Source organism: Alosa sapidissima, chromosome 7, assembly GCF_018492685.1.
Source record: "Alosa sapidissima isolate fAloSap1 chromosome 7, fAloSap1.pri, whole genome shotgun sequence".
In the NCBI taxonomy this organism is placed as follows: domain Eukaryota; kingdom Metazoa; phylum Chordata; class Actinopteri; order Clupeiformes; family Clupeidae; genus Alosa; species Alosa sapidissima.
The window spans coordinates 819,532-846,304 of NC_055963.1; the positions used below are offsets into that span (position 1 = coordinate 819,532).

Below are 26,773 nucleotides of genomic sequence, written 5' to 3' on the forward strand. Positions count from 1 at the left end.
TTTGAACAAAGTTGTGTAGGCTACACCGCGCCAGTTGTAGTCTGCATGAAGTTCTTGCACAAGCCACCGTTTTGATTTCCGTAGGGGAGATGCGGGCTGAACCCGCTTGAGGGAGAGAGGTGCAGGGAGAGAATGGGTGCTCTACACAACGCACATCTCTATGAAATAATGTAGCCTAGACTAATCCATATTTTAAATATTTTAAAAACAATCATGGAAACAATGTCAATAGGCGAGACAGATATTGTGAGTAGGCCTAATGCAGGAATGGACGTTACAGTTAGTAACTATAACGAATTACTGAAATTTAAATTGTAATGTGTTACCTTTAGACTACTTCGTTTCCCAATAAAGTAACGAAATTACAGTAACACGTTACCCCCAACACTGGCCTATTGAACTTTGGTGGATGATGGACAGATGTCAGTGCCCTAGCCTAATTTACCCTCGGAAATAATTCTACATTGTCTTTATACAATATATTTAACTGGTCTAGACATGGTGTGGTCTATTGGATTTCACGTAATTTCAACATACAGCTTTACAGAATAAATATTGTTAACATGTTAGGATCAGCGCCATAGGATTCCCACGGTAGCCAGCGTCTGTGACGACACCTGAGCTTACCAAAATGGCGCCCATAGAGTCATAGAACGTACTTCAACATATCCAACGTATTCTCCTGCCAGTAATCCATCTTGCTCTGTTCTATAATCTTTGGTGTGATCATTCACATCAGTGGCAACCATAGAATTCGATTTACCCTCCACACACACACACACACACATAGAAAGTGATGGTTGTCATAGGTTTCTATTTCATATTTTTGAATTCATATAAACTTTCTAGTTTTAATTATTTATAGTATTTTTATGATCTGCATAATTACTAATAGCTAAACATATTTAGTCATTTGAATACATCATGATATTTAAATTATTAGGCTAGACACTTGTCTTCAAAGTGTAATTCCAGCGAAAATTGACCCAATGGTGTTTTTCTGCATTAAAACATATCAAATAAGCCGTGGAGACAGTATTTTTCGTTGATCAACCACTACAGAGCTTACTCCGGTATACACTATAGCCCCAAATCGCAAATTAACTAAGGGCCATGAGCGAAACGCTTCCCAAATAGCATTTTTTTAACCAGTAATATTATTCAAAACAGCATCAAACCTCGTCAGTAGCTTGCTCAGGGTCCCTACACATAAAATGAAGCACCAACAACGTAGTTAGCGAACCTGGAGTTCATTAAAGTATATTTTCAGATGGCTAATTTAACTTGTATTTGAGTAATATTTCATCAAAGTATTGGGACTTTTACCTCTGGTGGAATGTCACCAGCCCTAGTACATGTTGTTATTGTGGTGGCTCACTGCCCCCCTGACCTCAGTACTCACTGCCCCCCCTGACCTCAGTACTCACTGCCCCCCCTGACCTCAGTACAAGTGGTGCGTCCACTCACTGCCCCCCCTGACCTCAGTACAAGTGGTGCGTCCACCACATGAGGGGAGAACAGATAGGAGGTGGAGAGAGAGCGTTCAACAGGAATAAGTAGGGCGCCAATGACGCAGGATCTGACGAACAGCCTGAGAAAATCAGAAGAGAAAATCAGAAGAGAGTTCAGCTCGTCTTTCTGAGCACATGAATAAAAAACAGGATTCTCATTCAAATAATAAATTTATATTTTAATTTCATATTCTTAAACATTTCAATGTTTTTTCCTTCTCATTCACCTCTGAGCACTGCTGTGAATATGCGCCACTGTAATTTGTATATAAAATTATATTGTGCATTTAGTGAACACAATAGACCACAATAATACCTTTTTTTACCATCATCTAAAGCAGTGTTTCTCAACCAGGATGCCAGTTGCATTGTTACGATGCCCCATGATTATAAAAGTAATGACTGGCCTGACCATGTTGTAGCCGCCTACTACACTACTACTACACTACCACTACACTACCACTACTACTACAACTACACTACCACTACAACTACACTACTGCTACTACACTACTACTACTACACTACTACTACCACTACTACTACACTACCACTACACTACTACTACACTACCACTACTACTACACTACCACTACTACTACACTACTACTACTACTACACTACTACTATACTACTCAGGCTCAGTCCCTGCCTCAGTCATTGCAAGCGCCTCTGATTTATTAATCACCAGTATGTGGTTTAGAATTGATTTAGATTAAGTGTTAGTATAATTTGTAATTTTGTTATTTGTATTTTAGTAAATTTGTATATATTGTATTAAGTGTTAGTATAATTTGTATTTTAGTATATTTAGCATATTCTTTATCTTCTACTGTCCTTACTGCTTAGTTGTGTTTTTATATTATATACTTTAATTACTCTTCTGCTGTTAAAGAATGTGTTTGTCTTGTATGTATGCTGCTGAGACCTTGAATTTCCCCTGGGGATCAATAAAGTATCTATCTATCTATCTATCTATCTATCTACTACTACTACACTACCACTACACTACCACTACTACTACACTACAACCACTAAACTACTACTACACTACTGGCCTGACCATGTTGTAGCAGCCTACTACACTACCACTACTACTACTCTACTACTACACTACCACTACTACTACCACTACTACTACACTACCACTACTACTACTCTACTACTACACTACCACTACTACTACACTACCACTACTACTACACTACTACTACACTACACTACCACTACTACTACACTACTACTCTATATATGAGAGCTGTGGACCAGGAGCTACGTGTGTCAGTCATCCATTCCTGCGAGAATAGAGCGGTTATGTGCATCATCCCAGGCCCAAGTCACACTCCTGTGTGCGTGTGTGTGTGTTGTAGTATGCTACATGCGTTATGCATTTGTTGGTCTTCAGAGACAGTGTGTGTATTCTAATGATAATCCACATAAAACATTTTAAAAAAAAGTTTGGGTTACCTTGAGATGTTTTATTCATGTAAAGGGTGCCGCGATTGAGATGTTTCATTCATGTAAAGGATGCCACGATTGAAAAAAGGTTGAGAAACACTAATCTAAAGAGAGTCATGGATATCTTAAATATGGGACAACATTAGACTAACACTGGGACAACGTTAGACCAACACTGGGACAACGTTAGACCAACGCTGATCTAAAGAGAGCCATGGATATCTTAAATATGGGACAATGTTAACAATGCCAACACTGGGCTAACACCAGCTGTCACTATTAATTGACTGTTACAGTGTAAAAAAAAGAGATGAAAAAGATTAAATAATGGAAACTTCATCAAAAGGTATATAAGAGGTTAATTAATGAAAATGTCCATGTGTTGTCCATACTCCTCGTTGGTCTTCAGAGGGGAAAGTCTTCTCTCACCGTGTCCCCGTTCCTAGGCAACAAAGAGCAACATTCTCATTACATTAGGAGTAGATCGGATAGCGCCTTCGTTTGCACATGTCCACTAGATGTCCCTCCAGTAAAGCAGTGTTGAGACTTTTCTTCCGCTGCTGCTCATACTGTCAGCACAACAGGAGACTTTCTACTGAGGAGCCACAGCACTCAAAAAATCCTCCATAGAAATGCACGGGGTTAGTTTGTAACGTCAATATGGCAGTTGTCTACACATATCCCACCCCTTCCGCGGCAAAACGTTGACATGTAAATACATTGAGCCAATCATGTGGTGTGTTGTGAATACACTGAGCCAATCATGTGGTGTGTTGTGAAGACATTGTGCCAATCATGTGTTGTGATCTCGCAAGGTTGGTGTCGTGAAGCCTTGCGCACACGCATTTCTACCGAAATAGATGCCCGATAAGCATTACAATATGGCCGCATTACCCCATAGCACCACCTGTGCCAACACCATAGCACCAACTGTGCCATTACCCTATAATACTAACTATGAACTCACAAGGGAGGAGCAGGTACATTTGTTTTTTATAAACACTGAGGTCGGTCTACAGGGTGTGTTACATGATTTTCATGCATCTAACCTGGACATTGCCATTGTCAACATCAGAAAATATGGCAAAATATTTGACTATGGTGATAAGCATAGCCTTACGGTTGTCATGGTTATAAGTAGTATATTTAACTGATGCATTTTGGTTTATTTGAGATTTACAGAAATACTCAAAATACAATCCCTCAAAGTCTTTTGCTGCAAACTACATCTTATTGCAAAATACAAATGACAAAATACGCTAAAGTAATGAAATACTTGACGAGTCTTCAACAAACTAGTTTGATTCTGGGGTCATTTTTTGCATGTCTAATAGTGAAGTTCTCAGAGAATTACTGGAGCAGATGGACCTGAATATTTGTATTAGTGAGCAACGTAAACATTGCCTTGACTAGTCTGCAGAGAATGCATGCTGTAAGCACAACGTGACTAGTCTGCAGAGTGTATATGTTTTACCTTTTCATTTCAAGTACACATCTCCACACTCTAACTGTAATTTGCGGTGCCAACAATTGAAATAATTTCATCATGTGAAATAAAGGACACCAAGGAACCAGAGGTTTTGCAATCAGGAAACAGATATGCAGTCTGAAAATGTGTCATTAAACCAAGAGAATGTAGACAGGGTTCATTTTACACTACTCAAAAAACAGTACTATAGCAAACAAATGCAGTAGTGTAGCAGGCAGTCAGTAAGTAGGTTTAATGAGGCTTCTAACATGTTACAGATGCTCAGAGTGTTTCTGGCTTCCTCCTGTTCACCTATTCAACCGGAATCTGGGTTACTCATGCTTTTAAAAAGTGGGCATTTTTCATTGCAAAACAGATGTGCGCTTAATCACATGGGAGTACCAATCAGAGGTGAGCTTAATCACATGGGAGTACCAATCAGAGGTGAGCTTAATCACATGGGAGTACCAATCAATCGCTCGGCACACATCTCCCCCAGCACCAGTGGCGCAAAAAGTGGGTATGCGCTATATGCGGCGCATAGGGGCGCAGCACCATGGGGGCTCCAAATAATAATGATAATATATTTGGTATATTCTATATGTAGCTACTGTTGTACGTTTCTAAATCATTTCTGCATTTCCTCAATGTTCTATAACATTTTAGAGGACTAACAGGCTAGAGTAGGCGCCCTATCTCATAAGATTCCATAGAATTTTGACATAGAAGAGGGAGTGGGGGCGCCGTGAGCGCTGAGTGAGCAGGTACGAGTAGTGAGTTTTCGTCTGTGGAAAAAGATGGATACAGCAAAAAAGCTGTCGGGGGCTAAACATAAAAAAAGAAAGAGGGAAAATGAGATGACATGTCAAGGGATGCAACAGTAGTTAAATAAGTGGACGGTGAAAAGCAACAGGTAGGATTTAAAGTGTGACGTCTGTGCTTGGAGGCTTGCAAATATTCATGTTAACAGACTAACTAGCGTTTGCTAAGCATATGCCGATTGAAACATAACCTATTCCATTACAGTAAGATAGCTAGGTGGCTATCATGCTCATACTGAACTTTTAATGGCAAACTGCAAACAGAAATGTCACGCTAGCAACAACTCATTACATGTTTCCATTTCCTAACAATCCTAATATTAATAGCTTAATATTGTGCTGATAATGTGGCAAACAAAGACTAGAGTTGGCCAGCCTATCCTTTGTGAGCAACAGCTGGCAAAAGGACGTTAGGAGAACCGTTTAGACTCTCTTAAAGTGACAATGCACCATTTAACAATACTTCAAGTTCAAATTGGCAGAATTTCTTAAAAAAATAATGATTTACACTAATAGCGTTTTTTTTATTTTTTTATGGGGCACCAATTTGTTGTTACATACCCCTCAAAAAATGGGTAGCTGCGCCCCTGCCCAGCACACATCTCCCTCCATGGTTGGCACATTTCCCTTGACCTCATCATGAATGCACGAGTCGGGAAACAGCACCTTTTCAGTCTACAGTCATGGGGCAGGCAGGATGCGTCTTTACTCTTAGTGTGGTCTTTTCACACATATCATGCCATGTTTTTAGACACATGACATTTTTCATGACAAATATAACACACACACACAGCTGTTAAAAGTACAAAGTTAACGCAGCCCCTAGGCCCAAGTTGTGATGCAAGGAATGCTGGGAGGAAGAAGGGTCATTTCTCTGTTTTGGGTGCGGGTGGAATCAGCCGCACATTCCATATCAAAACCACAGAGACAGTAACCATGACCACATGGGTTCAAACAAAGATCTTGTCATTACACCAAACAGAAACTACCAGGGGAAGATATTTTGAATATCTATTGAGATATTTGTGGTTCCCAGCCTCTAAGGATTCCTACTGAAGGCCAACACATGTTCAGATGTCGACATAAACAAAAATAGCTCCTCTTGTTTTGATATATGTATACAAACATGGGGCATTTTCTCCTAAGTCCCATACCCTCACATTCACAGATATGGGGCATTTTCTCCCAAGTCACATTCACAAATATGGGGCATTTTCTCCCAAGTTCCATACCCTCACATTCATGGGTGGTACATCAACCTGTCACAAGCCTCTTCCTTGTTCTGGCTTAGATCCATTTTCAGAGTTGATATTTTGCATTTAGCTGGAGGGAGAAGACTAACGAGAGGATTGTGAAGATTTTGGAGTCAAAAATGGCCCTAGACCTATAACCTTATTTCCAGACATGGTGGGACATTGTGTAAAATGTAAATAAATACAGAATGTGATAGTCTGCCACTCACATAACATACAAGTAAAAAGAACATCTCAGAGAAGCTAGTCTTTGCCACTGTCAAAAACTGTGGCAAATAATGCAACAATATAAGAATTACTCTCCTCAATCTAGAAAGAGAGAGAATCTAGAATCTAGAATCTAGAGAAATCATTTAATTGCATTTTGTGTTTTCACCATCTATAGTTCATAATATGATTTAAATATTCAGAGAATCTAGAGAAGTCATTGAATTGAATTTTGTGATTTCACCATCTATAGTTCATAATATGATTAAAATATTCAGAGAATCTAGAGAAATCATTGTATGAAAGGCACAGGGCTGAAAACAATATTTGATGACGAGGATCTTTAATAATAATAATAATAATAATAATAAGCTTTATTTGTATAGCACCTTTCATACACAGAATGCAGCTCAAAGTGCTTTACATTTGAAGCATGTAACACAATAATAGTCAGTCAGTCATTATCAATCACTTTTCTTTGCTGTTTATGATCTACTCAGCAACATATCAAAAATATAGAAAATGACGTGCTTCAGATGGCCCTAACCCTAACTCTAACTGTAAAAACAGACCTGATGATGGTGATCTTTAGTGCTATTAGACAATAAATTGTCTCTTCATGTGGCCAAAACTGAATTCATAGTGTTTGGCTCTAAGCCAAGACTGTATAAGAAAGAGTTGTCCAGTATCAGCCTTGGTGGGCAGCTCTTCCCTGCCAAGCCCTCAGTGACCTATTTAGGATGCTGTTTAGACAGCAACCTAGATAGGGGGAGCATGGCCTCTAAGGTCATGAGCAAGGTTAATGGCCGATCCAGACTCCTAGCTAGGAAAGCTCCTTTCCTTGATGCAGTGAGCCTCAGACTGCTAGCTAATTCACTGGCCTTCTGCTGCTTTGATTACGAACTTGGCTCATGGTATGGTGGTCTAACTAAGGTTAGTCAGGGTAGTGCTGGGGCTCACACCAAGCGATCATGTGGGTAAGCTCCAGTTCCAACAGCTGGGCTGGCTCCCCCTGGAGGCTAGGCCAGTACAGCTCCAGCTCAGGGTGGTCCATAATGTTTGCAATCATAAGGCACCGGCATACCTTAAAAATCACTTCACAAGGAGTAGGGATGCCCATGCGTACCACACCAGAGCTAGTAATGCAGACTTGTACTTGCCTAAGTTCAAAACAAACATTGGGAAGTGTACTCTCAAATATAGTGGTGTGGTGACCTGGAATAAATTACCTTTGGAAATTAAGAGCATTGACAATCGTTTCAGGAAAAAGGTAAAATCCTGGCTCATGGACAATTTAAATCCCTAGTGACACTAACATGTCGTCCTCCATGTGAGTTGTTGTCTGTTGGTGTTGTCTATGTATGCACGTTGCACTTTAAGCCTCTCATAGTCTATTTTCTATGATGTTTAATTGTTTTGTTTTATGTGGATTTATGTCCTGTCTTGTAACATCAGGCACCATGATGGAAATAAGTGCTTGCACTTTATCATGTTTTTTCTATCCCTTGGATATGTCTTTATTCCAAATAAATCAAATCAAATCAAATTAGATGGCGCTGTATTAAAAACAGACCTGTGTCTGTAATGAAGACGCAACTTGCGTAATGCACTTACTCACACAGCCTGCTTCCACTCACTAAAGAGTCAGTGCTGTGTGTCTGCCATAGTAATATATTTAACTGTGTGTTCTGCCATATTAATATATTTAACTGTGTGTTCTGCCATAGTAATATATTTAACATAAATATATTTTACTGTCTGTTCTGCCATAGTAATATATTTAACTGTCTGTTCTGCCATAATAAAGTATCATATGATATGAAATGTACTCACACAGCCTGCTTGAGGGCACATTGTATTTCCTGCCGCCGTTTCTCGTTGATGGGGTAAAAGTAGAAGAGTCCCATGCCCACCACGATCAGAGCAATGGGCACGGGGGCAGAGAGCACCCGCAGTGTGGTGATCACCACCTCATTGTGTTTGCACGCCCCCGGCTTGTAGCCTGCAAAACTAAGCATGAGGAACAACACTGTGAAACGATGAAGCTGACAGAGAGGCTTAGAGTCACAGAAGACTGATCATGAATGGTGGTAACCATGGTAGCAAACAAAGCCATTTCACACAATCAAAAACCTGTTTGTCATTTTTGTTGGTGTTTTTGGTTTAACTTTATTAACTAATAGGGGTGAATCTATTTTATACAGTCTACGGTTTAACTTTATTAACTAATAGGGTGGAACTCTACGGGTTAAACTCAATTTAAGTCTTATTTGAACTCTGTGTATGTTTGTTCTAACAGACCATGATTCAAAATGAGAAACATTTGCAGTACACATACGTTTTATAAATAAAAAGGAACATCTGCAGTAAACATACGTTTTATAAATAAAAAGAAACGTATGTGTATCAAAATAACACCACATATTGAAGTCAGTGCTGCCTGTAGTACTCACTAAAGAACCAGTCAGTGCTGTGTGCAGTACTCACTAAAGAGCTAGCTTGTGCAGTACTCACTAAAGAGCCAGTCAGTGCTGCATGTAGTACTCACTAAAGAACCAGTCAGTGCTGTGTGCAGTACTCACTAAAGAGCTGCTGTGTGCAATACTCACTAAAGAGCCAGTCAGTGCTGTGTGCAGTACTCACTAAAGAGCCAGTCAGTGCTGTGTGCAGTACTCACTAAAGAGCCAGCGTGGAGACTCCTGCCGCCATGCCTCCTCCAAACTTGTTGAAGAAGACGAAGAAGGAATAGAACATGGGTTCCAGGTCTGAGCAGGACGGGTTTTTCAGCTTAAAGTCGTCCACCACATCTGGCAGCATTGACCTGGTGAAAACAGAAACAAATTGGAATGCAATGCACTGACCTGTGACCAAAGGAAAGCATCACATCGCAATGTGATGACTCATGACAAATGTGACAAGTGACAAGTGTCTAATGAAAAGCATATTGAAGCTCTCTTGAGCTCTCCCTCATGCCAGAAAACAAGCTAATAGGGAACCGGCGTTTTTCCTCTTGCTTTGCCCAGACACATGCATGTACTTGAGTGGTCACTAAAACTGCATTGGTGTCACGCTTTTATCTCAATATGCACATATTTGCAAGGAGACTGTCCCCAATCCTCAGAACTGTTACGTAGTGCTGGAATAAGAGGAGGCTGGACCTACGAGCCTGGACCTCAGCTCCTGTTCAGCTCATGTTCATCTCACTGAGACACTCGTCTGGCATGTGTTCATCTCACTGAGATACTCGTCTGACGTGTTCATCTCACTGAGACACTAGTCTGGCATGTGTTCATCTCACTGAGATACTCGTCTGGCATGTGTTCATCTCACTGAGACACTAGTCTGGCATGTGTTCATCTCACTGAGACACTCGTCTGGCATGTGTTCATCTCACTGAGACACTAGTCTGGCATGTGTGTGCTTTTCCCTGAGCCACCAGTATGGCAGGCCAATCAGTGACAAAAGATAATGACTTTAGTTTTAACATTTTTACACAACAATATTCAGATTGAAAAGTTCAAAGAAAAAATGTCTGAAAGGAACGTTTGTCTCTGTCGAATTTGAACACACTTCAGGCTTCATGCTCAACATCTCACTAATCTGCCTTCATGCTCAACATCTCACTAATCTGCCCTCATGCTCAAGGTATCACATCTCACTAATCTGCCTTCACGCTCAACATCTCACTAATCTGCCTTAATTAAATTACAGGGGCAATAAGTATTTGACCCCTATGTTAAATTCCCATAGAGGCATTTTAAAGGCCACTTAATTCATGGATCCAGGATACTATGCATCCTGATAAAGTTCCCTTGGCCTTTGGAATTAAAATAGCCCCACATGATTTGCATTGAACTCAATGAGCATCAAACCAGCTAATAGGCTAACTGAAAAACACACCATGCCAATCTCTAGGTGGGACTATTTATATTAGGAACTATCCTACAAAGGTTATCCCTTTAGTGAGCACCATGAACTTGCACAACTCAAAAAGCTTCTACACACCTACTCACCATGGCAACAGGTAGAGTGCAGCAAGACTAGAGCCAGCCAACATGGACATCAGAATGAAGACCACCAGCTGACTGTTTACAGTGCCGATCACCGCCAGGGCTGGCATGTAAAACTGGAACAGGGGGAGAGAGAGCAGATAAGATTAAGAAATGATGTCACTAAAGAAATGAGCTGATTAGTAGTAGTATGTTGTTAAGACGCCACCAATACAGTATTTATACAAAGTGGTGAAAAGATTATAGTGGTAGTGAAACATATTTGTGCTCCTTCACAATACAATACTTGTACACTCCCTGGGGGAGCACTCATAGATATAAAAGCCCATAGATATAAAAACCCATAGATATAAAAACCCATAAAAGCCCATAGATATGAAAACCCATAAAAACCCATAGATATAAAAACCCATAGATATAAAACCCATAGATATAAAAGCCCATAAAAACCCATAGATATAAAACCCATAGATATAAAAACCCTTAGATATAAAAACCCATAGATATAAAAACCCATAGATATAAAACCCATAGATATAAAAGCCCATAAAAACCCATAGATAGAAAACCCATAGATATAAAAACCCATAGATATGAAAGCCCATAGATATAAAACCCATAGATATAAAAGCCCATAGATATAAAAGCTCTTAGATATAAAAGCCATAGATATAAAAACCCTTAGATATAAAAACCCATAGATATAAAAACCCATAGATATAAAAACCCATAGATATAAAAGCCCATAGATATAAAAGCCCATAGATATAAAAGCTCTTAGATATAAAAGCCATAGATATAAAAACCCATAGATATAAAAACCCATAGATATAAAAGCCCATAGATATAAAAGCCCATAGATATAAAAGCTCTTAGATATAAAAGCTCTTAGATATGAAAACCCATAGATATAAAAACCCATAGATATAAAAGCCATTAGATATAAAAGCTCTTAGATATAAAAGCTCTTAGATATGAAAACCCATAGATATAAAAACCCATAGATATAAAAGCCATTAGATATAAAAGCTCTTAGATATAAAAGCTCTTAGATATGAAAACCCATAGATATAAAAACCCATAGATATAAAAGCCCATAGATATAAAAGCTCTTAGATATAAAAGCTCTTAGATATAAAAGCCCATAGATATAAAAGCCCATAGATATAAAAGCCCATAGATATAAAAGCCTAGATATCTACGGGTGCACCACAGTCAGGTCCAAGTTACCAGGGAGACCCATGACTCGAGTCCTACCCACCGTCATGTCCCAGTGCCACCCCATCTCTCTCTCTCATTTGCTTCCTTAACAAAAGTTCCAGAACCACAACCCTGAAACAAACGTCCTATGAAGTCCTAGCAATTACAATGACACACAATGGAGGCCAGGGCCTCCTCTGGCCAGGTGATGATGATTTCAAACTAATCTGAATATTCCCACACCAATGTTCTTAACAAAGGGATCGTTTTCATTGCTGTCCCTGCACCTCTCAGCCCACACCAACATCAGTGAGCCGCTAAGACCCAGCGTGATGATGGAGTCCTGAATAGGGCCTGTACTCTTTTACATCACTCAATTGGGAGGGCAGAGACTCACAGATAGGCTGATGAATACATCACTCAATTGGGAGGGCAGAGACTCACAGATAGGCTGATGAATACATCACTCAATTGGGAGGGCAGAGACTCACAGATAGGCCGATGAATATGGTCGTCTTCTTGCCAACTCTCACCAGCACCAACTGCCACAGAGGGATGGCCAGCGTGGCCGAGGTCTGGAAGCAGGAAGAGCATTAAGATCTCATGTAGATATTGGTCTGGAAGCATTAAGATCTCATATACAGTAGATATTGGTCTGGAAGCATTAAGATCTCATGTAGATATTGGTCTGGAAGCATTAAGATCTCATGTAGATATTGGTCTGGAAGCATTAAGATCTAATATAGATATTGGTCTGGAAGCATTAAGATCTCATATAGATATTGGCATTAAGATCTCATATAGATATTGGTCTGGAAGCAGTGTGAGAGAGCGCATTAAGATCTCATATAGATGTTGAACAAGCATGCTGTCATTGATTTACTTGCTGCCAGAACATATCAGTGAGTTGTTTTGTATTTTCACAATAAACTGCCGTGCAGCTGTCAGACTATCCACCATGCAGTGGTGATATTAACAGAGACTTGCTGTTGGTATGTGTCTCAAATCCAGCTGAATGATTTCCCAGACGGGGATTAAGGCAGCTATGACTAGCATTTCTGGAAACCACTGAAACATGGATTTCTCTGGTCTGTTTAGCTGTGTTTTGTATGCACCTCATTTCCATGCTTGTGGCATATTTTGGTTTTATGTAAACTAGCTCACAGGCTCATCTGACCAGGCAACAGCAGCACAAGAGCAGACGCTGATGAAAGGTCCAGTCGCTTGCTTACAAACATTCTGGTGATTTATTTGGCCATGTCATACAGGCATCATGCGTTCATACATTACTCATATTACATAGCCATATTTATTCTGCTCTTATAAGGTAATTGCTAATACACTGCACATATTTATATGTAACTTATATTACTCTAAACCTCCTTCTGTAAATCAACTGTATACTACTGTCTACACTGCACTATATTTCTTGACCTGTCTATGCACCACCTGTCTATACTTTATATATTATATCACATTGCACTTTTCTGCATTTTTTTGCACTTCTGGTTTAAACTGCATTTCGTTGGCTTTGTACTTGCTTTGCTGTTTTTACAGAAGTACACAGTGAAAAGCCAGTGAGAATGACGTCTGTTCACCTGTCTTGTCCATCATTATCTTCACACAACTCAAACATACTGGACTCTACACCACAAAACCAATATCTGCCCTAGTCCAGCGCCTGCCACTGACATCACAGCAAAACAGATCACTCACCAGGAGGATGAGTACGAGGTGCTGGAAATACCTGCCCACTCACCAGGAGAATGAGTACGAGGTGCTGGAAATACCTGCCCACTCACCAGGAGAATGAGTGAGGTGCTGGAAATACCTGCCCACTCACCAGGAGAATGAGTACGAGGTGCTGGAAATACCTGCCCACTCACCAGGAGAATGAGTACGAGGTGCTGGAAGTACCTGCCCACTCACCAGGAGAATGAGTACGAGGTGCTGGAAGTACCTGCCCACTCACCAGGAGAATGAGTACGAGGTGCTGGAAGTACCTGCCCATCCCGGCAGCATGGGTGCAGAAGAGAGCAAGGTTACCCTGAGACAGCTGCACATCAAAAACAGACAGACGCCAATAATGCAGTTTCATTATGCCACAGCCCCTGCTATTGACATTCTTTGTTTTGGGGATTTAGCATAATGCTGCAACAACAGTTCAACCAACAGTTCACCACATTAACTTGCTCTGCCATCACATTGATCTTCCTTATGACTAATCACCAAATGAGACCTTTGGGGTATACTACCAAGCACGTTAGACATATCTAGGCTATCTACACATATCGAGGCTACACAAAGCCTTGACAGGGGTATATGTATAACTGTTAAGTGATATTACGATAGCAGTTATGTGATATATTTGACAAATTAGGCTTTCAGCTCAGATCTGTGCACGTTCTCGGTGTTGGGATGTTGGCCAATCGTGAAACGTGGAGACGCACTTGACCACCTATATTAAAACACAATTACTTCTGCATTAATGAGCGATAGCGTAATCTAGACTGCGATCATTTTTAGTGTCTATCAAAGTGAACATCAAATACATCGATTGTCATCAGATGGTGTATGGTATGCACGTCCATAGTGTCATATTTGCATGCACAACACTGTAAAAAATCTTTTTTTCTCGCTGATTTATTTTCACTAGCAACATGGGTAAGGGACTATTACAATAGTTTCACATCAGACTCAGAGGACTGCTTTACTAATAAAGTAAAATATAATTACAATTGTGTCATTGCTTTACTCAGCATGTTTGCATGATGCTTGCATGAGAAATACTTCCCAAAACAAAGAGCAGTTATAGGGCTTTTTCTGTTGCTACCCCTTGATTCTGGAAGATAGATAGATAGATAGATACTTTATTGATCCCCAAGGGGAAATTCAAGAAAAATTCAGTAAGCCATTTTTGTCATTGGCCAACCTGGGGAATGAACCCAGGTCTCCAGCATGACAGTCCGGAGCTCTAACCACATGCGTGGAATCCATCCTTATAGACATGAAGTCCTATCCCACCATCAGTGGCTTTTTTCTTTCTATCTATTTTCTTTGGCCTTTGATGTCCATTAATTCCCCCCTTGTTTGTTTATTTATCTCATTTATATTTCTTTTCAGCAAAATATGAACTGCCATATTTAACTTTACTGTACATTTTGATCTGGGCCTATAGTAGTAGTAGTTTTAATAAACGTATCTTCTTTTATCATAATTAGTTAATCATTTTCAAAAAACTCCTGAAGACCCAGCTCTTTAGAGAACATCTACTCTCATAGCAACACTTACAACAAGTCTTACTGATCCTAGCACTCACCAGCCGTTTTAAACTGACAAGTAACTGTTAAAAACAGCACTCACCGATTCTTACTGTACTCTAATGTTTTTTTTAAACTGTCCTAAAATTGTGAGAATTGTTCTAACACTTACTGTTTACAATGTTGTTAGTCGCTTTGGTTAAAAAAGCATCAGCCAAATGTAATGTAATGTAATGTAATGTAATTATCATTAGAGGGGATGCATCCCCTCTATTGAAATCCGGAGACTTCATCCGGAGAATGAAAATGCACTGTACTGTTCTTCCAAGGCAACAACATCAACAACAACTTCTTATTATTATTCCACTTACCACTTTTTCCGTACGCAATTTCTCTTGAGCAGTTTAACTTAGGAACTTCGTTCAAACTTTGTAACGTAGGTCTTCAAACGGACCAAGCTGCTATGTCTTTTCAACTTTGAAACTTTTATACTTTTTAAACTATTAAAGAAAAACTTTTTAAAAATCCCCATAGACTTAACATTGCCGATTGTGACATCATAATACGGCCATTAAGCAATTAGAATCCTATGGCAGGTGTTCAGGCCACCTGCAGCCTCAGGCTTTAAGCATACAATCTGGGTCAATTAAGACTACACATCCTATTCAACTGTTTCCTCTGCCAAAAACTGTTTCAAAATAAAAGTCCTCACTACAATAATCCACTGTTAAACAATGTAACCCATTAAACTACTGAACTTTTTACATTCAACTTTTAAACGGTCTACTTTTAAACTATCATTAAACTATCTATCTATTAAACTAGCTGTCTATCAACAACTTTTAAACTATCTACATTCAACTTTTAAACTTTTAAACTATATACATTCACTAGCTGTCTATCAACAACTTTTAACTTGTCATCAACTACGTCAACACTTTTCATCAACTATGACTCCTACCCACTGTAGCTAGTTAGCATGGTTAGCATTCCTAGCATTGTTAGAATTTTTAGCAAAACTGCTAAAAATGATTAGCTAGGTTAGCTAAGTCACATGGTTAGCATAGTTAGCATGTTAGCATAGTTAGCATGTTAGTTAGCATAACAACTAAAAATGATTAGCTAGGTTAGCTAAGTCACATGGTTAGCATAGTTAGCATGTTAGCATTGTTAGCATAACTACTAAAAATGATTAGCTAGGTTAGCTAAGTCACATGGTTAGCATAGTTAGCATGTTAACATGCTAGTTAGCATAGTTAGCATAACTATTAAAAATGATAAGCTTGGTTAGCTAAGTCACATGGTTAACATAGTTAGCATGTTAGCATTGCTAACATAGTTAACATGTTTAAAAAAACTGCTAGAAAATGTTAGTTAAGTTAGCTAAGTAGCATGGTTAGCCTTGCTAACATAGTTACCATGTTTATCAAAACTGCTAGAAAACGTTAGCTAAGTAGCATGGTTAGCATGTTAGCATTGCTAGCACTACTATAAAACATTAGCTAAGTACCATGGTTAGCAGAATTAAAAATCTTAGCATAACTGCTAGCAAACATTAGAGCCATTCCAACTTTCAGTTATCGTCAAATATCTACCTATACACAGCCATTAAACTATTTGAATATCAACATTCATTAAACTGCTAGAAAACGTTAGCTAAGTAGCATGGTTAGCAGATTAGCATTGCTAGCACTGCTATAAAACATTAGCTAAGTAGCATGGTTAGCATAGTTAAAAATCTTAGCATAACTGCTAGCAAACATTAGAGCCATTCCAACTTTCAGTTATCGTCAAATATCTACCTATACACAGCCATTAAACTATTTGAATATCAACATTCATTCAACTTCCAGTCTGTCAACAACTTTTAAACTATTTACCTTCAACTTTTAAACGGTCTACATTTAAACTATCATTAAACTATCTATTAAACTAGCTGTCTATCAACAACTTTTAAACTATCTACTGTCTATCAACAACTTTTAAACTATCTACATTCAGCTTTTAAACAGTCTACTTTTAAACTATCAACTTTTATTAAGCTATGCAACCACCATGTCTATCCTAGCATCACCGTAGTAACCATCTCTGTATTATCTGTTTTAACTATACATGATATTTTACATCACAACTTTAGCATTTTCATGCACTGGTAATTCCTTGGAATTGCATTTCTAGTTATTATTATTTTTCTTTTTACCTTTTTGTGCGCGCTATTCAGCCCAAACCGCTTAACGTACAAATTTGGTTGAAGCACCGTTCCGTAGATCTTCCAAGGCTTTACCGTCCTATCCGTTTTTCATTTTTGAGAAGTTTATACTTCTAGATATTTGTAATTAAATGTGTATTTTTCCCCCATAGACTTGAATAGGGGCTGTGATGTCATAATAGAGCCAGCTGCGCTCGTTAAGTAGTTCTCGGAGCAGTTCCCAGGCTAATCAGAACACTGGCACAGGTGTCACCTGTGAGGAATTCAACTGTCTCAGCTTCTAAGCATACAATCTAGCTCTACCTGAACTACACATCCTGTTAAAGTGTTTCCTGTGTGTCAAAATAAAAGTCCCAGCCATATCTCATGCATTCAGCATTATATCTCCAGAACGGCTTGACGTACATGCTTCAAATTTGGTACGAGTGTTTTTATGGACTCAAAGATGAAGTGAGTTGAAGTTGGAGGTTGAAGGTCAAATGTCAAGGTCAAAAGCACCTTGAGTATGATATCTCAAGAATGCCATGTCACACAAGATTCAAATTTGGTTACTCCAAAAGCACCTTTGCAGGTATCACAATTACCCTACCAACCAGCTAGCAGCAAGCTCAACAGCCCCACCAACACCCTAACCAGCAGACTGCATCCCCTCGTGTAATTCCTCGGAATTGCATTTCTAGTTACTATTATTTTTTGTATTTTTATTTATTTTTGTCACTTATATTTTTGTTTTAATCACTATATTAATTTTATTTCTGTGAGCACATTGCCTTTACTTGTGCTATATAAATAAATGTGACTTGACTTGACTACACTGGTAGGCAAATGGAGAAAGTATTTACATGCTTATTGATGAGATTTCATTTGAATGTTTGAATGTGAGGATTCAGGAAACACAATACCAGTTTCTGTGTATGGTAAACGACAGAGCAGATCACTGATCTGGAGATATGTATTAAACAGGAAGAATAATTAGGCTACAATAGCTTTTGGCCACGTTATATATTCAAATTTGACTATACAATACTCAATGCTAGACAGTGTATTATCCAGTTATATTCAAATCTGTCTATAGTTGCAAGAATCAACTTCGTTCTATTAAATGTTGTTACCTCACTCCAACGGGTTGAAGCGGTTTCAGTTTGCATCGCACAGACACTCACACACATGCATTGAATGAGCGCTCATACCACTATCCTACCACTTAATTGTGTGCCTCTATGTTTGATGACACCAAATTAGCAAGTACTTCCTCCTGATTGCGAAAATGATTGTTTTCTTTTTCCTGTCCATCCGCGGTTCCTTGATCAACTGCGCAGCAAATGATCAGAGTAACAGAAGCACCGGGGAGGAGTCTCCCAAACTTTTCCACGACAAGGCCCCCAAATACCACTAGGTTCTGGCCAAGGACCCCCTTGATGTGTTACTAAACCCATCAACAATACTATGGCAAATGTAAAAAATGTAAAAGCTAATACTAATGATTATTTTAGCCACAAGCACTTCGCGATGGAGCATACCGTGTGTAAAAATTGCATTTGGGGCTTTCTGCTATATGAGAGCTATCACTCTACTATTATTCCCAATTATTATCATGAAAAATATAATGTTCAGATATGCGATAAATTATTATAATGGCATTGTATTTTTCAAATGTATTTATTTGTTGCTTTTATTTTTCCATCCAACTTGCTGAGGCCCCCCTGGCCCCCCCCTCGCGGCCCCCGGCCCCCACTTTGAAAACCACTGGGCTATAACACACCCATACGCAGGCATACAACACACACACACACACACACACACACACACACACAAACGAGCATGATGCCTCTGACCTGGAAAGCCAGAGAGGAGAAGAGGAAACCGAAGACCAGCCAGACGTAGGGTGTGTGTCCCCACACCATCCTCATCCCGGTCAGGTACGGCACCTGCATGCGGTCCAGTTTACTCAGCGGAGCTGCCCACACCAAGAGTGCCAAAACAAATCAGCCATCAGTGCCAAAACAAAAACAATATGTAACAATATATATCTCAAAGTCTCGTGGACGTCTTTTAGACCTCCCGAACAGAGGTCCGCCGGACGTAAAGGGAACCCTACACAATGTCGAGGAGGTGACGTTCGCCAGGGGACCTTTAGGGGACGTCGCCAGGACTTTATTTTGTTTACTGGGTAGGCATCACTGTAGGAAAACAAGTGTAATGCGACGTATTGCACGCATTTGACTGCATGCAAAGTTTCTGCATGTGCTACTGTCCTTGTGGCAGACTACCATTCTGACTTGCATTCATGACATGTGACAGTAAACGTCACACTGTAGTTTTAAACCAAGCGGCTGGGGCGGACGATGGAGAGTTTGATATTCATATTCCCAAAAGAGTGAAATGACAGTATTTAAGCAGCAGCCGTGATAAGAACTAGTCCAATTCTCTAACTCTCCCTGCTTAGGCAAGAGCTCTCCCTCAATGCAGCAGCAACATTTAAAAACCAACGGCCATAACATCCACCACTGCTTTAGCATAGGCCATAGGTCAGATTCTGTTAGCGGTGAGGTTGTCTCTTCCCAAGTCTTTATGAATTCTCTCCTCGACCTAATGACCGTTTCCAATGAGATCAAGTAAATAATCGGACATGCATGTCGGCCCTGGACTCACCCAGCTGCTCTTTGACTCCCAGGAACAGCACCACACAACACACAAAGTACAGCGCAGCCAAGATCACCGCGGCAACCACGTAGGCCCTCCTCTAGGGACAAAATGGAGAGAAGACAAGTCTATGTACACATAAAGTATTCACCATGAGAATATTAAAGTCTTATTATTAAAGCTGTAATATTTGTGATTATTGAAAGACTCTATAATTGTATTTTTAATATCAGTAAAACTTGAGATGTTAGTAATTATTGAGTATAATCATTGAGAACAAGGGAACTGTTTTAGTTGTTGTCTATGGCTCAATGTGCCCAGTGGGTTGACACATCACATGGTTCATCAGTGGGTTCACACACGGCTTATTAGCTCTTGTGCTTCCTCTATCTAGGCTATGCTTGGGTGTAAATTGACAAGGAGGTGGCATTTGAGTAAGCCAAAAGAGGAACTTCTTGTTTACACCACAATGGAACTCACACATCGTACGTTCTAAGATGACTCTGCATCTCAATACATCAAGTTCTACCACTAATGGCGCACACTTTTAATGACAACTACCGAGTATTAAAAATAACTCTATTGTGCTTAAACCAAAACAGAACCTATGTGTACACTGGACTCAGAGAAAATGCAAAGTGCTCAGCTGTTGTAGGCTACAAGGTCACTAAAAGAATCTTTCCCAATTCTAATCTGACGATCCATCAGTAAGCCTACTCCTATCTTCCTCTCTTGCACCCACACACACATAGGGGAAGATCTGTAGCATGGCTGAAAACACGATCTTCCATCTTTAATCTGTTATCCCCACAAGTTTCAAGAGGTCCACCATCATTCCAGTCCCTGAGAAATCAACAGTGAGCTGCCTTAACGATTACCACCCTGTGGCTCTCACCTCTGTTATGAGGTGCTTTCAGCGGTTAGTAAAAGATCCTATTACATCCTCCCTGTCTTCTGCATTAGACCCACTCCAGTGTGCCTATAGGCCAAACAGTTCCACAGACGATGCGATAGCATTTGCTATGAACACTGCTCTCTCTCACCTGGATAAGAAAAACACCCATGTATGGATGCTCTTCATCGACTACAGCTCAGCTTTTAACACCATAGTTCCATCCAGGCTGATCATGAAACTGAGAGACCTGAACATCAGTCCCTCGCTGTGCAGTTGGATCCTTGACTTCCTGACTGACAGGACACAGGTGCTACGGCTGGGAAACATTATCTCCTCCACTCTAAGGCCCGTTTCACACCGGGTGCGTGGCGTGAGTGTGTCAGCTGCGTGGCGTTTCCTTTTTATTTGGGCTCCCATGGTAACAGGTTAGAGCTTGCACACCGCCTGCGTGACAGGCGCAGCTCGAGCCGCGCCGGAAACGCGTGCACGCTAGGAACAGGACTCACGCCTATGTTTCACGCCACACGCAAGCGCGTTGGAAGCGATTCCATTCAAAACAGCGAAGAAACAAATGAGGTGAGAAAAAGAGACGTTGTGATTGGCAGAGAGGCCGCCGCAGTGCTGCATCAGCTTCTGGTAAGCAAAGACAGAAAACACCACGCAACAGACATGCAACGTTCACGCCACATTCCCGGTGTGAAACGGGCCTAACACTCAGCACTGGTGACCTGCAGGGATGTGTGTTAAGCCCCCTGTTTGATTCGTTGTGCTCTCATGACTGTATGGCTTCTCACACCTCAAACACCATCATTAAGTTTCCTGATGACATTTGAAATGAAAGTATTGCTTTTTGTTTGATATCATTTAGGCCAATTTCCAAATATCAAATATATAATTGGCCATTTCCAAGTCCAGGGACTTTAGTCAGGTTCATATTTTCATCGGAGGCAACTGAACAGCTCACTGTGTTCTGCAGGGTGTCTGTGAGCGGCGAGGCAGTGTTATTGTTGGACGGGGAAGAGTGGTTTAGACGCAGAGAATCACTCTGGTTCAGCATACTGCAGTCTTGGGCTCTCTTTGCATGGTACACCCCAACAATCTGACCCTGAATGGCTGCGCCAGCCAGCGTCGCAAAGACCTCCATTCCCATCCCTGAGAGAGAGGAAGGGAGAGGGGGAGAGAGAGAGGGAGAGGGAGGGAGAGAGAGGGAGGGAGAGATATCCATTAATGGGAAAAGGTATTCCAAGCAACAGTTTTACAAACTTATTTGCATACATATGCATACTCAAATTGAAAGCTTCCATTTTATGGCCCATCACTTCCTTGTTAAGGCTTCCTGTTAGCAGATACAGGAAGTACATATTTATTCCCTTGGCTATCACCCCAGGCCATTTCTGGTCTTGACTATCGGACATAGACAGAAACCCAAACTTGGCAAAGTCAGGCCCCATTGACTGCAAATAAAAAAAAAAAAATAAGGGCCTCTTACGGTATCCAGTTGCAGAGTCTCTATCTCTCTGGCCTCCACCAAGGAACATGTTGAGTGAAGAGTATGGAACATGATAGCACTAGAACATGACAGAGAGATGACGTCCTGTAACCAAGGTGACACAACAAGGAAGGAAGACAATATGCAATACAGCGCACCAGTGTACCATGCTCTGTTACCATGGCAATACTCCAGAGGGGAGACACTCAAAGGAGGAAATGAGTGTGTGGAAGAATGCGTAAGAGTCACGTTGAGATTTGTGTTTGGCGTGAGTGGACAGATTGGCGTCAGGGTGAAGTGTGTGGTGACGAGGGGCAGGTCTTACACTCATGAAGGTGTCAAACAGACAACACCAGAGGAAATACCAGCAGAAGCTTGTGGCAGGAGTCATGGTGGCCTGAGGGGTAAACCACAGCATGACGTAAGACAGAACCCCAAAAGGTGTGGTGAACACAATCCTGAAGACACAGAAACAGGGTGAACACAATCCTGAAGACACAGAAACAGGGTGAACACGTATCATAACAACCTGCCATCAGCACAATGTTGGGAATCATAACGTATCATAGCAACCTGCCATCAGCACAATGTTGGGAATCATAACGTATCATAGCAACCTGCCATCAGCACAATGTTGGGTATCATAACGTATCATAACAACCTGCCATCAGCACAATGTTGGGTATCATAACGTATCATAACAACCTGCCATCAGCACAATGTTGTTGTATTAATAATACGTTATTGCTTAATAAAACCAAACTACACATAGATTTTTAATGTGTTCAAATATTTGTGTCATTTCTACTCACCATGGGATGAGCTTGCCGATACGTGTCCGGCCGCTCTTGCTGACGGCGTAGCCCACCAGGGGGTCGGTGATGGCATCCCAGGCCCGACCGAGGAACAGAATGAAAGACACATTGAAGGGGTTCATCTGTTTGTAAAGATAAAATGACGCACAGAAGTAACCTTATACAGTTGAACAACTCGTAACTAAAGCTGTGGGGCTGTAAAGAACTAGAGCTAAATAACTAGTAATAACTACCTAGTCACTAGAGCTAATAACAAGTAATAACTATCTAGTGAAATAACTAGTAATAACTACCTAGTCACTAGAGCTAATAACTAGTAATAACTATCTAGTGAAATAACTAGTAACAACTACCTAGTCACTAGAGCTAATAACTAGTAATAACTACCTAGTCACTATAACTAGTAATAACTACCTAGTCACTAGAGCTAAATAACTAGTAATAACTACCTAGTAACTAGTAATAACTACCTAGTCACTAGAGCTAAATAACTAGTAATAACTACCTAGTCACTAGAGCTAATAACTACCTCGTCACTAGAGCTAAATAACTAGTAATAACTACCTAGTCACTAGGGCTACATAACTACCTAGTCACTAGAGCTAATACATGTAACTAGTAATAACTACCTAGTCACTAGAGTTAATAACTACCTAGTCACTAGAGCTAATAACTAGTGATACTAGTCACTAGAGCTAATAACTACCTAGTCACTAGAGCTAATACATGTAACTAGTAATAACTACCTAGTCACTAGGGCTACATAACTACCTAGTCACTAGAGCTAATAACTAGTGATACTAGTCACTAGAGCTAATAACTACCTAGTCACTAGAGCTAAATAACTAGTAATAACTACTTAGTCACTAGAGCTAATAACTACCTACCGGTAGTCACTAGAGCTATAACTACCTAGTCACTAGGGCTACATAACTACCTAGTCACTAGAGCTAATAACTAGTGATACTAGTCACTAGAGCTTATAACTACCTAGTCACTAGAGCTAATAACTAGTAATAACTACCTAGTCACTAGAGCTACATAACTGTCTTTGCAGCAGTTGCTGTGTGATATGTTGCTATTTATTCATCTTTTTATGTGATGCTATTTATGGTGCTATGACAGACAAACAATGACTTGGTCCATGAGAGGAAGTGAAACTGAGTTAAGGGCAGTAATGGACAATAGTGGACAATGGAGAGCTTGGGACGCAGTGAAGTGATAAAAGTCTCATATGCATAACAGTGTCTACTCTGGAGACTTCAAAAAGAACACAGAGTTCTACTCAAGAGTGGTCAACCACAACGTCCTCTCCCTTCCTGCACACGTAACAGAGGTCACAAATCTACATGTGGAAGTGTGTCTGTGCCACTCTGTGTGCTATAGCCTCCACTCATTTCTCAGTTTGTAGTTGCTCTGCCCCGTCTCGCTGTAATGTGCACTGAAGACTAGGTCAGCATAGTGCACATGTGCACTGAAGACTAGGTCAGCATAGTGCACATGTGCACTGAAGACTACTGTAGGTGAGCATAGTGCACATGAAGACTAGGCGAGCATAGTGCACATGGGACTGATAACTAGGCGAGCATAGTGCACATGGGACTTTATGAACTTTGTGAAAGTCTGCAATTGATAATGTCCTCCCACAGATACGTATTGATAATGTCCTCCCACAGATAAGTCATTTTTAAATTGCTTTTATCAAATTATTTTGACAGAAGCCATAAATCTGTATCTTACCGGGAGCATCACACTAAAGCCCTTCATGCAAGTACAGAATGTACATAATATTCAGTAACAGTGTGCAAATGTAAGGTTTAGAAAGGCAGAAGTTTTGTGTAATACACCGCTTCCTGTTGGCAAATAAAAGTCCAACACAACCCCCATAACGCGTAGGCTAATGACAACATGTGGTGTTAGACAATCTTACCAACCTGCACAACATCCAGTAAGAATATCTGCATGAAGAAACCTTTGGCATTGCCTGTCATCTGATATGGCATTCCTCCAACTGCATAGCACAGTTTTCTATAAAAAGGGATACCAGGAGCAACCTGGAGAAGAAAGAGTCATAGTGATGACCACATCTTCAACAGCCTTTAGGTTTGCATGGCTCCAATAGGCGTCATGCTGGAGCCCACAATACGGTACATTGTATGATAATAACTTGCACCATAGCCTTGTCTTGTCAGCAGAACTAAGAACCTCAGAATTATCACTTCAGAATCAAACAACTTCAATCACTTTAGGCCTACATTAAACTTTTGATCATGCTCGCCTACCCACTTGTTAAAACGACCAGATCCTAATTTTAAAGATTAGAGTCCTCGCCCAAATTCACCCAAATCTACCATACCTTACGATGTTCATCTCCAATCTCAGTGGGATCGCATGCAGTATCAATATCTGTTGTCATTTTACTAAATCCAGAGAAGTTGAAAACGTTACAGAAAAGTTGAAACTTTTAATACACGAAGGCGGGGCATCTCTCTTTCTCTCTCTCTCTCTCTCTCGTTGCCTTCTCAACAACAGTAACCGTGCACAGTCGTGATACTTCATGAAAAACATTGCGCAGTCCGTTAAAGCGTAACCCTAGAGTCTCCAAGCAGAGCTAACCATTTGGGATATTATGGCAGCGTAAAAGGCGTGACTTTTGACTAGCTTCCATCTGCCATTTTTGTACACAAAAAAAACAAAACACTTTTGCATGCGTATTGATTTTATTCTTGTAAAACTAGTTGACATAGCTCACTTTATCAAGGATAGACCCAAAGAGGATTTGGTTTGGCCGAGGAGATGAGCACACGACTGGCCCCGAGCCGCGGTGCAACTCAGAAATGTTTTGAGGGCTTTGGCCAAGCGTAACGTAGGACACGGGGAGAAGAGGAATGCTCAATCTGTCACATCGGACACGGGGCTCGGGTTCCCACACCTTTTGGCCAACCTTGCATTAGCTGTCCTCAGTACAAAAATAATTAAAACTGAAAAATAAAAACTCTGCTCTTAGCTGAGCTCGTCGTGTGCTTAAGAACAGCTGTCCATTATGGTTGTGTTTTTACAGTGCCGCTGCTATTTGTGTGTCTAAGCAGAACTGCTTTGTGGTGAATCCCCCCAACTAACCCCCAGCATTGTTTGTGCCACATTATAGCACAATATTAACAATGATATGCATACTATTAAGTTGGTATTAACAGCCTTCATTGCTTTGGAAATTGAAGACATGCATGACATGATGCTATCTAGACATTTTCTGTTTGCAATTAAAAGTAAATTATGAGCCTGTAGCCACCTAGCCTGTCTGAGTGGAATGTGTTTCACTCGGCATATCATGTGTTTTATGTAAATGCTTAGTTTAAGGGAAACTAATTATTGAAGACTTTAAGAATCACCAATTCTATTACACAAAGGCTAATGGCACTCTTTATATTATAGTCAATTTTCCAAGGTGAGTGCAGCCTGTTAAGTGCTCTCGCAGTCAAGGCTGTAGCATAGGGTCAGGGCGTCGCATAGGGCAGTGGTTTTCAAAGTGGGGGC

The 26,773-nt window shown here is 40.4% G+C and overlaps 1 protein-coding gene across 1 annotated transcript; it reads right to left on the minus strand.

The window, feature by feature from the left end:
• Positions 1-1,669: 1,669 nt before the first annotated feature.
• LOC121714220 (sodium-dependent lysophosphatidylcholine symporter 1) lies at positions 1,670-25,983 on the minus strand. The gene is made up of 15 exons (XM_042099492.1): positions 25,596-25,983; positions 25,174-25,293; positions 23,237-23,361; positions 22,750-22,882; positions 22,425-22,503; positions 21,900-22,087; positions 20,050-20,140; positions 19,233-19,354; positions 13,901-13,984; positions 12,420-12,503; positions 10,732-10,844; positions 9,396-9,539; positions 8,552-8,728; positions 2,555-3,411; positions 1,670-1,973 (listed from the first exon to the last, which is right to left on the minus strand). The coding sequence occupies exons 1-14, from the start codon at positions 25,653-25,655 to the stop codon at positions 3,375-3,377; spliced, it is 1,557 nt and encodes a 518-aa protein (XP_041955426.1). The 5' UTR covers positions 25,656-25,983; the 3' UTR covers positions 1,670-1,973; positions 2,555-3,374.
• Between the last annotated feature and the right edge of the window lie 790 nt (positions 25,984-26,773).